This window comes from Pan paniscus, chromosome 2 (assembly GCF_029289425.2).
Source record: "Pan paniscus chromosome 2, NHGRI_mPanPan1-v2.0_pri, whole genome shotgun sequence".
Classification (NCBI taxonomy): Eukaryota; Metazoa; Chordata; class Mammalia; order Primates; family Hominidae; genus Pan; species Pan paniscus.
Window position 1 is genome coordinate 42461385 of NC_085926.1, and position 15091 is coordinate 42476475.

At 54.5% G+C, this 15091-nt stretch overlaps 1 protein-coding gene across 10 annotated transcripts in view; it reads left to right on the forward strand.

The window, feature by feature from the left end:
- Positions 1-3285: 3285 nt before the first annotated feature.
- VIPR1 (vasoactive intestinal peptide receptor 1) overlaps positions 3286-15091 on the forward strand; it is a 39108-nt gene continuing 27302 nt past the window's right edge. For 6 of the 10 annotated variants that reach the window (XM_003826050.5, XM_008951479.5, XM_008951480.5 and 3 more), the window contains exons 1-2: positions 3286-3497; positions 14429-14534. In XM_003826050.5, coding sequence (XP_003826098.1) covers positions 3420-3497; positions 14429-14534 — 184 coding nt within the window. In that variant the 5' untranslated portion in view covers positions 3286-3419. The remainder of the gene's footprint in view (positions 3498-14428; positions 14535-15091) is intronic. The other 4 variants (XM_057301695.2, XM_057301696.2, XM_057301697.2 and 1 more) reach the window with 2 other exon arrangements.

Consider the following 15091-nt stretch of genomic DNA (forward strand, 5'->3'; position numbering starts at 1 on the left):
CAGTGAGTGCACGATTCTGAGAGGAGGCGAGGGCGGCACACAGCGCATGGATGAGACAGGCAGGAAGCCAGGCAGGCTCAGAATGAGTAACTGCAGATTCTCTTTGTGCCATGCCTGTTGTCACGGGGGATGGCAAGTGACTCCACTTCTCTCTCTTTCCCGCCACCTCCCGTGTCCTTGGCACTCATGTGATTCTGACATCCAGAAGGGATATGAGATGGTGCTAGAGACTAGGGACAGGTTTTAGGGATCCCAGAGGGGAGACTTCAGAACAGACCCCCCCAGGGAGGAATCCATGCAAGAAGGACATGGGGGAACAGAGAGTAGGAGGCGACTATGGCTCTCCTCCTCAAGCCTGGACTGGGAAGGCAAGGCAGACTCCAGAGGGGCTTAGGCTTTGGACAGGGTGGGGAGATTGGGACCACAGGCTTCCCACTCCCTCAGGTAGTCCGTCGGTCCCCCGCCTCTGCTTCTGACATCCCTCTTCCTCCAAGAAGCCTTCCCAGATCAACTGGGTGCACAAAAGGATGGCTTCCTCAGCAGATTCTACAGGACTCCCCAAGAGTGGGCCCATGGTTGACCCCCTTCCCCCCAGTGCTTCAGAACACAGGACAGGACATTCGGGAACAATTAGTTGAAACACAGTCACATTTAATGTTGGTTGAATTTTTTAGGCTTTTGTTTGGTTTTGCTATTTTCTTTCTGCTCTTTTCATTTCTGAATATGTTTTGTGCCCTTTGATAGGTAAGGAAGGGTGGATCCCCCAGGAGAACAATTCTGAAAGAACAAATAAGTCATGTTTATTCCGAAGAATCTGCAAGGAAACAATTATTTCTGATTCACCTACTCCCTTCCGGGGAGCAAGGCCTGCAAAGGCATCAGATGCCTTCCCAGCCACTCACTGCCTCCAACCTGGCCATCCAGCCCTCCAACAGAGGAGAGGAGGGGTAGTGTGGGCTCCCCTCCAGAGCCAGGGGAAGGCAACCCATCCCCACTGGTAGCCAGTCCCTCTCCCTCCCTCCCCACCCTGCCCACCAGCCATTCACTGGCGGGTCACATGGCAAAGTGAGGTCTGCCTCTCCAATCCTCACACCCATCATACACCCTCAAGTGTCCAAGAACCTTGTCCTCCAGGAGAGCAGGAGAACTTCAACAACCCTGGGGGCATGACACATTAATGATAGGATTTCAGCATCCTGCAGCTGGCTAGGTGCTGTGTGTGTATGTACGTGTTGAGGAGTGAGGGCTGAGGATTCATGACACCCCAAACCCACAGATTTGCTCTTCACATCTAGGGCTCCTAGGACACCATGCCAGCATAAGTAACTTCCCAGGAAAAAGACACAATTCCACTGTCCTGCCAGGGAACTGAGACCCGAGACGGGGTACACAGGGTCATAAGGAGAGACAAAGACCCCTGATTTCTGAGCTAACAGCAGCCGTCAGGGGTGTGGATAGCTGAGGAGATGGCTGAGGATCATTCAAACACTCCCGCCATTGGGAGATCGAGTACAAACCCAAGAAAGGCTAGGACAGAGGCATCTCCACAGCTCCCAAATCTAAGGAAAGGCCTGTGTCCAGGCTCACTGATTATATCGGGAAGGAGGTAGAAATTGCAGGGAGTACAGTAGCTCCCGAAGTTCCCCTCATGGCAAGGGGATGCTGCCCATCCACCTCTGTGCCTCCAGTGCACAGCACAGGGCCTGGCACACAGAAAGAGATTAATAAATGTGCATGGAAGAAAGGAGGGAGGGGCTCCATGGTGGTGAGGTTCCCTTTAATGAAGGCAAGGAGGAGAGGGGGGAAAGGGAAAAAGAGCAAGTGCAGGGGATGGAATGCTGGAAGGGAGGAAGAAAGAAGAGGAAGAAGAGAGAGTGGAAAGAAAGTGTAAGTACGCCCTGAAGAAAGGGCCAGGGCACTCATCCCTTCCCGGCTTTCCCCCACTCCCCTCAAGCCCACCCCATGGCAGCATCCCGACGTTCCCTCGCTGTAGGGAGGGAAGCCCTGGTGGGTCCTCAGGGAACTCCTGCGCGCCTGCTGTTCAGCCAAAGCCTAGCGCGGGACCTCCTTCAGGTAGCCGCACATTCTGCTCAGGGCTCTGGGACCCGCTGCCCTCTCCGCCTCTCCACTGAACTCCGCCTCTCCTTCTGTCACACGTCTCCGCCAGCCACTCTATCCTGCCGCCGCGACCACATCTCCAGCCTCGATTGTGCAGGCTCGAGCCCGTAGAAAGAGGGCTAGCAGCCACCTGCGCTTGGTCCACAAGAAGACGCGCTCCCAGGGCGCAGAGCTGGTGACCCCGCTCCCCATGCCAGGGACAAATAAACGAGAAAAGGGGCTGACCCGGTGTCATCCAGCGACCGAGCCGCCGCCCCTTGGAAGCTCAGCACCAAAGGCAGGCGGCCAGGGTCCTGGCCCCTCTCTGGACCCCAGTATCCCCAGCTGTAAAATAGGGAATGCAGGAGGAGGACGAGGTCTGTGGTTCGTTTTAGGTCAGCTGCGGAGTCGGCCTGCGGGCTGGGAGCAGACCTCGCTCCCCACGCGAGGGCGCTGGCACTTCAGCCCAGCCTCCCTGGGGAGGTGCCCTGGACGAGACCCGCGAGGGTGCGGACACCTCATCCTCCCTGGAGCAGGTCCCCCGAGGCTTGAAGGGCCAGGGCACCCAACAGATGCTGAGCGCGCCCCACCAGGTCACCCGGGAGCAGGGAACACCAAGGAACCCAGAGTCGGGCCTCTTTCGAGCCCTCGCTTCCTCTCGCCCGGCTTCTTCGGCGCGAAGGATGAATTGGGGTTGTTTAAAATTGATCAAACAACCCGATCTCTGTCAGCGCCTGGCCATTTGCTGGGCCCCAGCTCGCAGCCTGGGAAGATAAGTGGCACTTCCTGTCTCGTAATCGGATTTGCGCGCACGAACCCTCCGAGGCGCACAGGTGGGAAATGGGAAGGCTGGCGGGGAGGCTTCCTGGAGGAGGTGGCTCCGAGGGTAGACATGAGGAGCGCCCTGGGATGGGGCTGAGGGTGGGTACAGAGGTGGGAGCTTGCGAAGGTCGTGAGCTAAGCATGGAAGGATGGGATGTGTTCGGGTCTCGAGCCCGGAGGGGCGAAGGCCTATAAATGTCTCACGACGGAAGACCAAGGTGTGGGATTGGCAAAGAGAGCGCAGAGCTTCCTCACTGGCAGGGGCTCCCCAGCCCCGCCCCATACCTGGCGGCGGCCCCGCCTCCACCCATCCATTGGCTAGATCCGCCGCCCGTCAGACGAGCCCCCGGGGCCCGCCCCCAGCCCTGAGCTGCGCCTCTTAGCTCTGGGGCCACAGCGCCAGCGCCACTCTGCCAGGCTCCCGGCCATCGCCCGCCTGGTGCGCCGCCCGCCAGCTCTTTGCCCGCGCGGGGCCGCCCGCCGAGGGCTCAGGGCAGACCATGCGCCCGCCAAGTCCGCTGCCCGCCCGCTGGCTATGCGTGCTAGCAGGCGCCCTCGCCTGCGCCCTTGGGCCGGCGGTGAGTGTTCGCCCGGCCGCCCAGAGTCCCGGCAGCCTGGGGGTTGCGGAGGGCGGGGGAGGTGGGGGACGGCGGGAGCCGGGCCGTCTGTGCGCGTGTCTGTGTAAGAGGAATAGGGAACATCAAGCATCTCGTCTCGCCTCCTCCCACCGCTCCAGACCGAACCTAGACGCGAGGGCTGGGATATTGGTCGTGCCCAGTCCCTCCCAGCGCAGCCCGGAGCAGGCACAGCATCAGTGGAGGGGCAGCGGGAAAGAGTGGGCCCCAGACTTGCCTTCCTTGTCGTGGTTGTGGGTGCGCAGCGGGGTGGGGCGGCCAGTGGGCGCAGAGTCAGGTACTGCGGCCGATTGAGATGGAAGGTTTGGTACACCGTAGGTGAGAGGGAGGATGTGAGGGGCCGTTCTTGTGTGCTGTGACCGTCTGGAGGTGCCTGTGGGCTGTCAGCAGCAGAACCAGTGCTGGGGGCCCCAGGACTTGAGAAGGGGTTCTTGGGATCAGGTGAGTGACAGGCACATCCCTCCGTGTGCCCTCCCACTGAGCAAAGCAAAAAGGTACCAGACCCCAAGGTGGAAGCTGGTGGGCAGTGAGGGGCTAAGGCTGGTGGTTAACAGGAGGGGCCAGGCCTGTACATGGAGAGAGCTGAGCAGGGAGCCAATGCCAACAAGCAGTGGCCTCCCTCTTCCTCCCACTTCTGCTTCCTCTCAACGTGGGTATGTGTATGCCCTTGATACATGTGTACTCGTGTGCCCCATGTGTGGGTGTGATATGTGTGTCTGTGGATGGCTTACCTGGGCTGGGAGGCAGATGCTGATTGAGGCAGGAGATGCATGGATCATCACACTCTAGAACAGAGGAGACCTCAGCACTCATTGAGTCTACCAAAGCCCACTTTACAGATGGGCAAAGCGAGGTCCAGAGACACAAGAGCCACATCTGTCTCCCATCAGTTAGACCTAGACAGAGGTTGATTTTCTCCCTACCCCAGACTTTGAGTAATCTAGAGTTGCTGCTTAGGCAGGGCCATAAATGCCCACTCCAAGTTGGCTGGGGGAGGGTGAGGAATCTTGATTATCTAGTTCATTCTCTCCCATGATCACTTCCCTTACCATCACCTCCACCAGAGCAGGTATCTCTGTGTTTCCATCTAGCGGATGTCTTGAGCACCCTGGGAATGGGAAGCTCATTGCCTGTCCTAGGAGCGGACCTCTGACAATTGGCAGGAGCCTCACCTCCACCCATGACAGCCATGAGACCCACCTCCTGAGCACTCAAAATCTTACCAAGCTCTGTCCCAGAGGCCACAGCTCTGGCACAACTTGCATGAAGCCTTCAGGCCTCTCCAACCACCATCTGGCCCTCCCAACCCCGGGTTCAAGCCACTCAAACTCTTCTTGGATGAACCAGGGATCTTGGGACCACTGTTGACACCCCATTCCTCCATCCTGAGAAGCTTCTGAGCCCAGGGGCAGAGTGGATTCAGAGAGGTCTCCTTTCACACCAGGCCACTTCTACTTCACACTTCTTGAGACAGCCCAAATCTGTCTCCTCCCTCCAATGCCTACCCTCCCCCTGTCTTTCCACATCTTATTCGTTTAGTGCCCAACTCTATCTCCTCCTCCAGACAGCCTTCCCTGATTGCTCCAGCCAACTCAACCCTTCCCCCTCTAACCCCACCCTTCAGCCCTACCCACCTCCCAGGCTGGGCTATTCTGGCCATCCTATGAGGTCAGGGGCTGGGATCTCTTACATCCCCATGTTTCTTACAGCCCAGTGCAGGGGCTGGGTCCACAGAGAGAGGAGAAGGGACTCAACCAGGACTGGGTGAGGGCAGGCTGGAGTGAGGGGTCCCTATTTCCATCCCTGATTCTCCTTCCTCCCCACCAGCTACCAATCGCTCCCTCATGGAATGGGGCAAACCTGCTCTAGCCGGACTCGGTGTGACAGCGGGGGTGGAGGGGGGGTGGCCAGGAGTTATCAGAGTCATAAAATGGCAGCTGCAAAGTTCAGGTTGAAGGCCCAAGGCCTTATCACTCCTGTTTATGGTGCCCTGACTTCAGCCTGGGAAGGAGAAATCTCTGAACAGGGAGGCAAAAAAAAAAAAAAAAAAAAGGAAAGAAAACCTCCAGTGTCTCAGAGGAGGAAGTCAGCCCCAAGGCCACCTGTCAAGCCTTCCACTGCCCCTGCCCCCCGGACAGCAGGCACAGGGACTCCTCATCCAGAAGCAGAGCTGCTCAGGGCAATGCCCAGTATGAGGCTGGGGGAGGAGGGTCACAGGCCTCCTCGTGGGAAATTCTCTATCTGGTGTGGGAGACCAGACCCAGTGACTTAGGAGAAAGAGTCCAGGTGGATGTGGGGCACAGCCTCCTAGAACTGGGGCAGGGGTTGCTGAGAGGAACAGTCAGGGGAGGCTCCCTGGAAGAAGCAGGACTGTGCCCTAAAGAGTTTGACCAGATGGGCCAATCTTTCACCCTAAACCATAAAACAGCCTCTGTTGACAGGACCAATGGGCCTCCCCCAGAAGGAGGAGTCCCAGGGACTGGGAGAGGCTCGGCTTCTCCCCCACTCTGAGGTTGATCAGTGGCCACAAGCTCCTGAAGGCCTTGCCTTGCCACCGGCATCCTGCTGCCCCTGCCACCTGCCTCTAGCCTCTCCAGAGGCGGACCACAGCTGCCCAGGCCCTCTTGGCCCCCAGCAGGCCACCCTGTGAGCTTTGGGAAACATGGCTGCATCTGGGTCAGGCCTCCTCCTCAAGTGAGGTTACCACCTCAGTTAGGCCTGGCCAGGGCTCCCAGGGTACCATGCTGGAAAAGCGAGCCCCTTTGGAAGTTTCTACCCTCCTGTCCTGGTGCACTAAGACTATGCCTTCTCTGAGGTTTGTGGGACATCCTTGGGGAGCCCAGGCTGGGGACAGGAGAGCTGGTCCTCACTCCACTCCATGGCAATGGCTTGACCTTGGGAACATCTTTAACTTTTGTGAAAGGGCCTCGGGTTCCTCACCACAAAAGGGAAGGTGAGAGGCCTCCGCCCAGTGTGCAGGAGAAGCGGGAGGAGAGGGTTAGGCTGGAGCCAACTCTGCCTCCTGAGTGGGACATAATCTACCCCTGGAGCACCAGGGTCTCTGTGAAATGGGGTTTGTCTTTCAAGCAGAACTTCTGTGAGCTTTGAAGGAGGTAAAGGCTGTGAAGGTGGCTATGTGAACTGTGTGACTGTCATCCCTTCTCCAACGTCCCCAGCTTGGGAGCCCTGTGGAAACTTACACAGCTATTTCTGGCCCCCATCTGCCCACAGGTTCCCAGGGCAGCAGGAGTCCTGGGGAATGGGGGACGTTTCCTCATTAGGTGGCCAAAACATTTTGGGGGTAAGGCTCCAGGCCTAGGTAGGCAATGGAGCCTCTCAGAGCAGATGGGCCTTCACACCGTGGGCAGCCTCAGTGGAAATCCAACATGGGCCATGAGACTAGGGTAGGGGCTCTAACCTGCCACGTGCCACAACTCTGCCATTGCTGGGCCCTTCACTGTGGCCCCTTTGGCCATGGAGCAGGGAATGGGGCCTGGGGACTATGTAAAGCCTAGTCCCTTTCTTAAATCCTTCTGTTCAACCCCCAGATTCTGCCTTCCCCTATCTGACTTCTTAACACAAAATGATTTTTATTGTACCCATTGAAAATGTCAGTATGTACTCTCTCACATAACTTAGAAGTATTTCCTTTTTTTTTTTTTTTTTTTTTTTTGAGATGGAGTCTTGTTCTGTCACCCAGGCTGGAGTGTGGTGGTGTGATCTTGGCTCACTGCAACCTCCAGCTTCCGGGTTTAAGTGATTCTTCTGGCTCAGCCTCCCTAGGAGCTGAGATTACAGGCTCCCGCCACCATGCCTGGCTAAATTTTGTATTTTTAGTAGAGACAGGGTTTCGCCATGTTGGCCAGGCTGCTCTTGAACTCCTGGCTTCAGGTGATCCACCTGCCTCAGCCTCCCAAAGTGCTTGGAATTACAAGCGTGAGTCACCACGCCTGGCCCCTTAGAAGTATTTCTGAAGAAGAAAAAACAGTTTAATCTCTCCACCACGTGTATAGTGTTTTAAATTTTTACTTTTTTTGTGAAAATTTTTAAACAAGCAGAGACAACATTATAATGAACGTGCAAATACCCAATTCCGAGGTTTGACAATTGTTAACATCTAACAATTAATATATGCTTCATTTGCTTTTGGGCTGAAGTATTTTAAAGTAAATTATAAACCTCCTGACCTTTTACCCCAAATCATTTCAGAATGCATCTCTAAAACCAAAGGACACTCTTCTATATAACTATGATACTGTCATTACACACCTAACAAAATTGACAGGAATTGCTTAATATCTAATATTCAAATATCCCCAGCCGGAATGTAATGAAGTGCCACAGGATGAGTGGTGATATTATCCAGGGCTTGGTCTTCTCGCAGGAGTTTCATGTCTGTGTCTGACGGGACTGTCCAGCGAGCTGGCAGGGAGAAAGCAGGGTGCCTTGGCAGTGAGCCTCAGGCTAGCCTCCACTGGGAGGACCCAGTCTTTTCGTGCAGCCCCTCTCATGCGGCCCATTATCTCTCAGGAAGTGCCTCCTACTACCTAACTTCAAAACAAGTTCTTCCTGCACAGCAGGTCACCAGAGGAGGGGGAAGAGGCCACCAACCAATCTCCATGTACTAAGGACTCATAGCCTTGTGGCTGCCTGTGCTGGAGTCCAGCCCTCTACAGGTGGCTCCAACACCAACGTCACCCACAGGCACTGTGTTTATAAGCTGAGTCCTGCAAACTCCAGTTCCCTAGGTGTGGCCAGGATCGTGAACAAGCAGCAGAGGATTTAAACTAAATGCTTAGCCTGTGTTCCTCTGCAAATAAAGGCTTCATGCCCCCAAAAGAAACCTTCCAAGAAGAACCCTTAGATGGGAACAAGCTAAGTGTCTGCGCTTGGGTTCTGCTAATTATGAGAGCCCTTGTCCTGATATCACTCTGAGATGTGGAGAGTTCTTCTTACCCAAAGCACAATCCTGTATCCCTATGTCTCCCCCTCTTCCTCCCCATCCCCATCAACACTCACACAGCAGTTCTCATTCTCCTCTTCTACCAGAGCTCAGCCTTCCCCAAGAGGAAGTGAGGCTGGCAAAAAAAAAAAAAAAGAATTTGCAGCGGGGAGGCTTTGGGCTGTTGGCTAAGGGATGTAAAAATACAAGGAAGAGAAATCAGTACGGGGCGAAGGTAACTGGCAGACTTGAGACCTCTGGTGGGTACGGCTGGCACTTGTCAGTGGGTAGGACCTTCAGCCTACCTGGGGTTATGCAAGGCACTACGGCTGTGGCTAGGCTTGGATGTGGACAGCAGGGGCAGCCTGGCATGAGGACTGGACTAGAGCTTCGGCAGTCGCTGCTAAGCCCCCTGGTGCCTGGCTGGTGTCTTTTACATGTGACCCTCAACCCCAATTCTAGAAGTAGGTGGTATTGTTATTGTCCCCATTTTATAGATGAAGTTGAGTAAATTGCCCAAGTCATCCAGCCAAGAAGCAGAAGACAGTCTCATTCTGGAACCTGTGGTCCGAACTAGGCTCTGCCACCTCGTGAAGAGGGGCTACTACTTCCAGGGTGGGCGACGGCATGTCACATGCTGCGCTGGGACTTTAGATATTTTTAAAATTAGTAAAATATAGAAATCTGAATTGACAGCTCAGTGAATTGTCACATATGTGTACACCTGTGTCACCACTGCCCAGGTCAAACTATTATACATTCCCATCACCCTAGCAGGCTGCTCTGCAATGAGGGGAAGTCTTATTTTGATTTCCTTTAGTGCTCTCTGCAAAGCTGGGAGCATGTTTCTCCTTTCTTTTGTGACTCCTGGATCCCATGATCCAACTTATGTCCTTTACCCACTCCTTTTCTGCCCTTCCTCCTCCCACCTTTTCTCTCCTCTCTCCCCTCTTGCCTCCCAACTACAAGGGCTGCACGTCCTCGCCCACTCACGTGCAAAAGCCAGCAAGGACGGGAAGCTGAGCTGCTGTCCTGTGTGCCTGTGATCACACCGCTTTCTCTCTGGCTCCTCCATTCCCCCTGTGTCTCTTTTTTACCCCATGATTTCAGCAGGGGGCTGGCAGAGTAGAGTAAATAAGTCGTGAGATATGAGATGGTTTCTGTAAAGGGCTAGGGTCATGTGGGAGAGGGTAAATGAAACCACTCCTGAGCCCCCTGTCCTCTACTCCCCATTCCCCTGCCTCCATTAACAGTTGCAGGCTGGAAAAAAATAAAATAGCCCTCTTGACAAACCTCAGAAGCACGAATCATCCATGGAGGCTCTGCATGCTTGGCAATTTGCAGACAGTTCTTTCTCCTGCCTCACCTTATCCAGCCTGCTGCATTTTGTGCTCCTCTCAGAGACCAGCTTCTCCTCGGAGGGACTCATGCTTCCTGCTGTGCTACTTGGCTCCTCCTGCCCTAGTTCTCTGGCCCCAGATGATGAGGCTGGGGCTTCTGATTCGAGGCAGTAGCTGTGGTCTCAGGCTTCCCTTGAGGGGATTGAACATGGCCTACGAACCTGAGCATGGCCCACCCTGTCTTTCAGAGCCCCTTGCATCTAACAGCTACAACTCCCAGCATCTTCACCCATACCCCCATCACCACACCTAGCCTTTGCTCCAGATCTCAGAGAACCCCACATGGACAGGAAAAAGCAGGGCTTTCTCTCTAGCCCCTCACCAATTCCTATGCTTGACTGAGCTCCAAAAAGTAAGCTTAAAGGCAGCCTGACCCTGCCGTTGAGCTGAGGCTAGAGAGTTTTGGGCCAGGCTGGGCTCTCAGCACCTTCTTTGGGGCAGGAGTTCCTAAGCCCAGAAGGGACCCAGGCTGAAGAAGACTGAAGAAGTCCACAGCATCTTCTCCATCCTGGTCTTCTTCTGTCCTCTGCCATGGGGCTAGCGGGGATATGGGAGGTGAATGACAGGGAGTTGGCAGGAGAATCCTGAGTCTAGTTGGAGACAGGGACTAACCAAGTCTTGTTCATTCCACCTGCCCCCTCCTCTCTGTGCCCTCTCTTTATACCCACTGTCCTGCCCAGGCTTCATCAGTTCCTGCCTGGACTGGTGCAGTAGCTTTCAGCCCCACCACCTGCAACCTGAGGGATCTTTGTAAAATGTGTATCCCCCATCCTCAGTCTCCTGCTTCAAGTCTCTGTTAGCCCCCATGGCCTAGGAGTGAAAGCTCACACTTGAAAACTGGCATTCCAGGCCCTTCCCAATCCTAGCCCAGTCTACATCTCTCAACTTGTCTCCTGATGCCCCCAGAACTCCTTGCTGCAGCTACACCAGGCTTCTCACAGCCTTGCATGTATTAGGCATTTTCATGCCTCCATGCCTGTGCACACGCTGCTCTACTTTCTGGGGTGCTCTTACTCCACTTCTAATTGTCTAACTTGCACATCCTCCATGACCTACCTCTACAGAATGAGTACAGCATACCCATTCTGTAGGAAGCCCAGACTCCAGCTATATCCCACCCTGGAACACTTCCCTGACATCAGTAGACTTGGCTATATTCAGCCAGGGAATTTTTCAACTCTCTCTGTGTTCCTGAAGTCCAGAGGGATAATGAGGATGTTTAGAATAGGGAAATAAATAAGTGGGAGAGGAAGTCCAAAGTCTGCCTGAATTCCTTAGTGATAAGGACTAGAGGGAGCTGCCCTGGCCCGGTCCCTCAAAGGGCAATGGTTGACCAGAGGGTCCAAGGCGAGGCTGTGTTGAAGGATTGATGCAGTCCAGACCAGCGGTCAGAGACTTAGGTCCCATCTGGGAATGCGCATTTGCTGGGTGACCTCAGGTCCCTCTTTGGGTCTCCATTTCCTCTACCCCTCCCCAGATAGGGCTCAACACTAAACTAAATTGTGACAAAGAGAGAGCTCATCTTCCAGACCACACCCACTGTTTCATAAACACCACAGGCTTCGGTACCCACCCCTCCTTTCTCTCCAAACTGCCTCTAAGGAAGGGCTGTGTGTCTGTGCTGCTGAGGGAGCAGAGTTGGCTGGAGAAGTTGACCCAACACTCTTCTACCCTCAGAGAGTCGCAAGCAGAAGCTGCCAGAAATCCTAGGCGCCCATGGTGATTGGGAAACAAATATTTCTTGGCAAACTACATAGCCACAGTCCTGGCTTAAGAAGGCCCAGAAAGTGAGGGCGTCCATTATCTTGTCCTCAGAGGGCAAGGCTGGACACTTTTGTTTACAGCGACCAACAGAAAACTCAACTGATCCAAGCCATAAAGGAAAGGCATCAGCTCATGTTGCTAGCAGTAGAGCTGGTTTCAGGCATGGCTGCATTCACAGACCCAGACAATATTAAGAGAACCTGATTTTTCTCCATCTCTCTATTCTGCCTTCAGCTGTATAGTTTTTATCCGTGTGTTCCACTTGTCAACAAGAAGACAGCAGAAGCTTGAGCCCTTGCTTCCTTTAAGGTTTCCAGTCCAGTGGGAAAAACCAAATTCACTTGCTTAATCACTTAATCCAAAGTCCCAGGAGTGAGCCTCCTGGCTCTGAGTAGCCCGACTCAGGCCATGTGTCAGGCACTGTGGCCAGGAATGCTCTGATGGACTTAAGCCTTGGTCACATGTCAATCCCCTGGAAGAGGGTTCATCAGAACTCCATGAACTAGAGGTAGGGAAGGAGGTTGTTTCCCAGACACAGATGAGGACATGGCACCAGAAGAGAGTAAAGGATGGTGGAAGGCAGAAACAAGAGATATCTGCTACCATCCATCCTGTTTTGACGTTACAGTGTCATGAGAGGTGAGAATGGACAGGAGAATCAGGAGACGCTGGGAAGGGGCCAGAAAGCAGAAAGAACCCTGTTGCTGGTGGGAAATGGGGTTGGGATGGTACCTTGGTGAGAAATGTGCTCCAAGACAGGCAAGACAGACCAATGATGGGACACAAGGCAGGGTAGCCAGTACCCAGATTCCTCTTCCAGAAGCCACCTCTGAGATCTTCCTGGCCACTATTCCCCCTATACTTGAGGATGAAACAGCCACAAATCCCTTGAGACAGAGTGTCTTGAGCATTTCAGCCTGACTAACCCTTATGGGAAGGAGAGAAAGCACATGACCCCAAAGAGGAACCACAGACAGTTTCCTTGAAGTCTCCTATCTTTTAACAGTTATACGAGTAACTGTATCATACTCCATCACACAACTGTGTTACTTTCAATAAGTTTTAAATGACTTACCAGCTAATGTCTTTACCCCCATTGGCTGGTAAAGGTGCAAGATGGAGCTCGTGCTCACTGTGTGGCTTCCAGGGCAACAGCACTTAGGCAGGTGAGGTCTGGATGCTGGGGAAATCTAAAGGAGTCCTGGAGAGGGAGGCCTTCCCTGGACCTGGACGAGGTCAACCATGGTGCTAGCTGCTTCTGGGAGTGTTGGCCTGCAGGTGACCTGTGAGACAGAGGCTCCACCAGAGAGCCCTCAACAGGAATGAGAGAGCTGTTTGGGGTGGAAAGGACTTGGCTGTGCAGCTTCTTAGGCACTGAGTTGTTCAGCTTCAGCTTGGACCCCTCTCCCTCCGCAGCAATGGATTGCTGGCTGCCAGCTGGGATGCACATCCCAGTAAATGGAGCTGATTTACTTAAAACAATGGTCAAAGTACTAAGCACTTTGGTGCCTGCAGGCCAGAAGGGACCCCCTTAAAGGAAGGTCCCCCACCTATGTTCTTCCCATGGACCCACTTCAAGAATCTCTAAGTCGGCAGGGGAGGTGGTTGAGGCCCATGTAGCCTACAGAGAAACTGAGGCCCAGGGAGGTAAGGACCCTGTCCCAGGGTGGGAGGGACAAGCTGGAGGAGACACTGAGAATGTCTGATTCTGGAGTGGTCTTGCTGGACTCTCTTCTATGGCCCTGGTGGAAACTGACATTCTTCTCCCAGGCAGAGATGAGGAAACTGGTGTGGGGTTGCCGGGGCCAGCAACCACTTTTCTAAAGCCAAAGACGCAGAAGGTGCTGCCAGTCCAACGCTTCCTCCGTGGAGGCCTTCACCCACCCACACCCATCTAAGAGCTCCCAAGACCTGTTTTTTCTGGCTGTTCCTAGACAGCCATCACCCCCACTCACATGTCTTCCACAAGGTCAGTGTCCCCAGTGACACTGGTCTGGCCCACCCCTGATCCCTGGCCAGGGTACAGGGAGGGGAAGAGGAGAAGCTTAGACTTTTCCATCCCTTCTCTTCACCTTCCAGAAGCAGGGGAGGCCTGGTGGGATCCTAGAGGGGCTCTCTTACTTCCTTAAACCTCCCCACCCTCAGTAGATCTGGTATAGCTTGAATTATTTAGAAACTAAAAAGGAGGCAGGTGAGGTCTGGGCAAGGAAGGCCAGAGTCCCCTCCCTAGCCTGGTGACCCAGGGGACTGAGCACAGAATCCTGGAATGACAGAAGCTGGAAAATACAGCTAGACTCCTGGATTCTTCCCAGGGCTGGCCCTGGGAACCAGAGGCCAGGATCCAACTCCACATAACAGAGTAGTAGCATGAGCTGGCCCCACTCATCAGGGAGATCAAGACAGGGACAGACTCTCAAACCAAGCTGGAGAGTGGCAGAGTCCAGAGGGCCAGCTCAGGCCTCTAAGGGGAGGCCCTCTTGCCGCCATCTGGAGTTGTGCCACCCGCAAAGAGACAAAGCAGTTACAGCTGCAGCACTAATGGGGGAGCCATCAAGAAGCTGTGGCAGGGTCCTCGGGGCCGACCCAGGTTTGGGGGCAATGGACAACAGGTTGGGGTCAGGTTCAGGTTTCAGTCTTGGGTTGGTATTGGGGTTCCATCTGGAACCTGGATCTCTTCCAGGGAGAGGGCAGGTGCAGTCCAGAGACTGGGCCTGGTGCTCCTGAGTCTATGGACGAGGCTGATGGGCCCTCCCTGTCTTTGTCCTCAGGGCGGCCAGGCGGCCAGGCTGCAGGAGGAGTGTGACTATGTGCAGATGATCGAGGTGCAGCACAAGCAGTGCCTGGAGGAGGCCCAGCTGGAGAATGAGACAATAGGTGAGGCCCCCATGGGCAGAGAGGGGCTGCATGCCCCCAGGGAGCCCACGATTCCTCATGTCTCAAGCTGAGACCCAAGTCACGTTTGTTCCACATTTATTGGATGATAGTGAGGAGCGGCTGGGGAGCCAGATGGAAGAAGAAAGGGGCTAACAGGCTTCCACATTCCCACCCCAGGTCTGGGGAGCTCCCAGCCGCAGCTGAGGAGGACATACTAAATTGGGGTTCTGAAAAGTACATGGAGCCAGCTCTGCCTCTGGGGGTCCCTATCCCTCTTCTCCAGGAAAAGTGAAGATCTCCATGGCGGCCAGCCCACCCAGGACACAAGGCCCAGGGTGCTATGTGGTGGGGGACCTGTGACCAATGAGGGCAGGCAGGTTCCAGGACCCCCTGGAGCTGGCATGGGGAGAATTAGCCCCATAACACCACACTCCAGGATTAGAACATTGTACTGTTAGCATCTCCAGAGGAAGAAGAGGCACATTCAGTCACAATATGTGACCCCCACAGGGACCACATGGAAGCTCAAAGCCATCTTAGTGGTCCAGAGCAAGAAG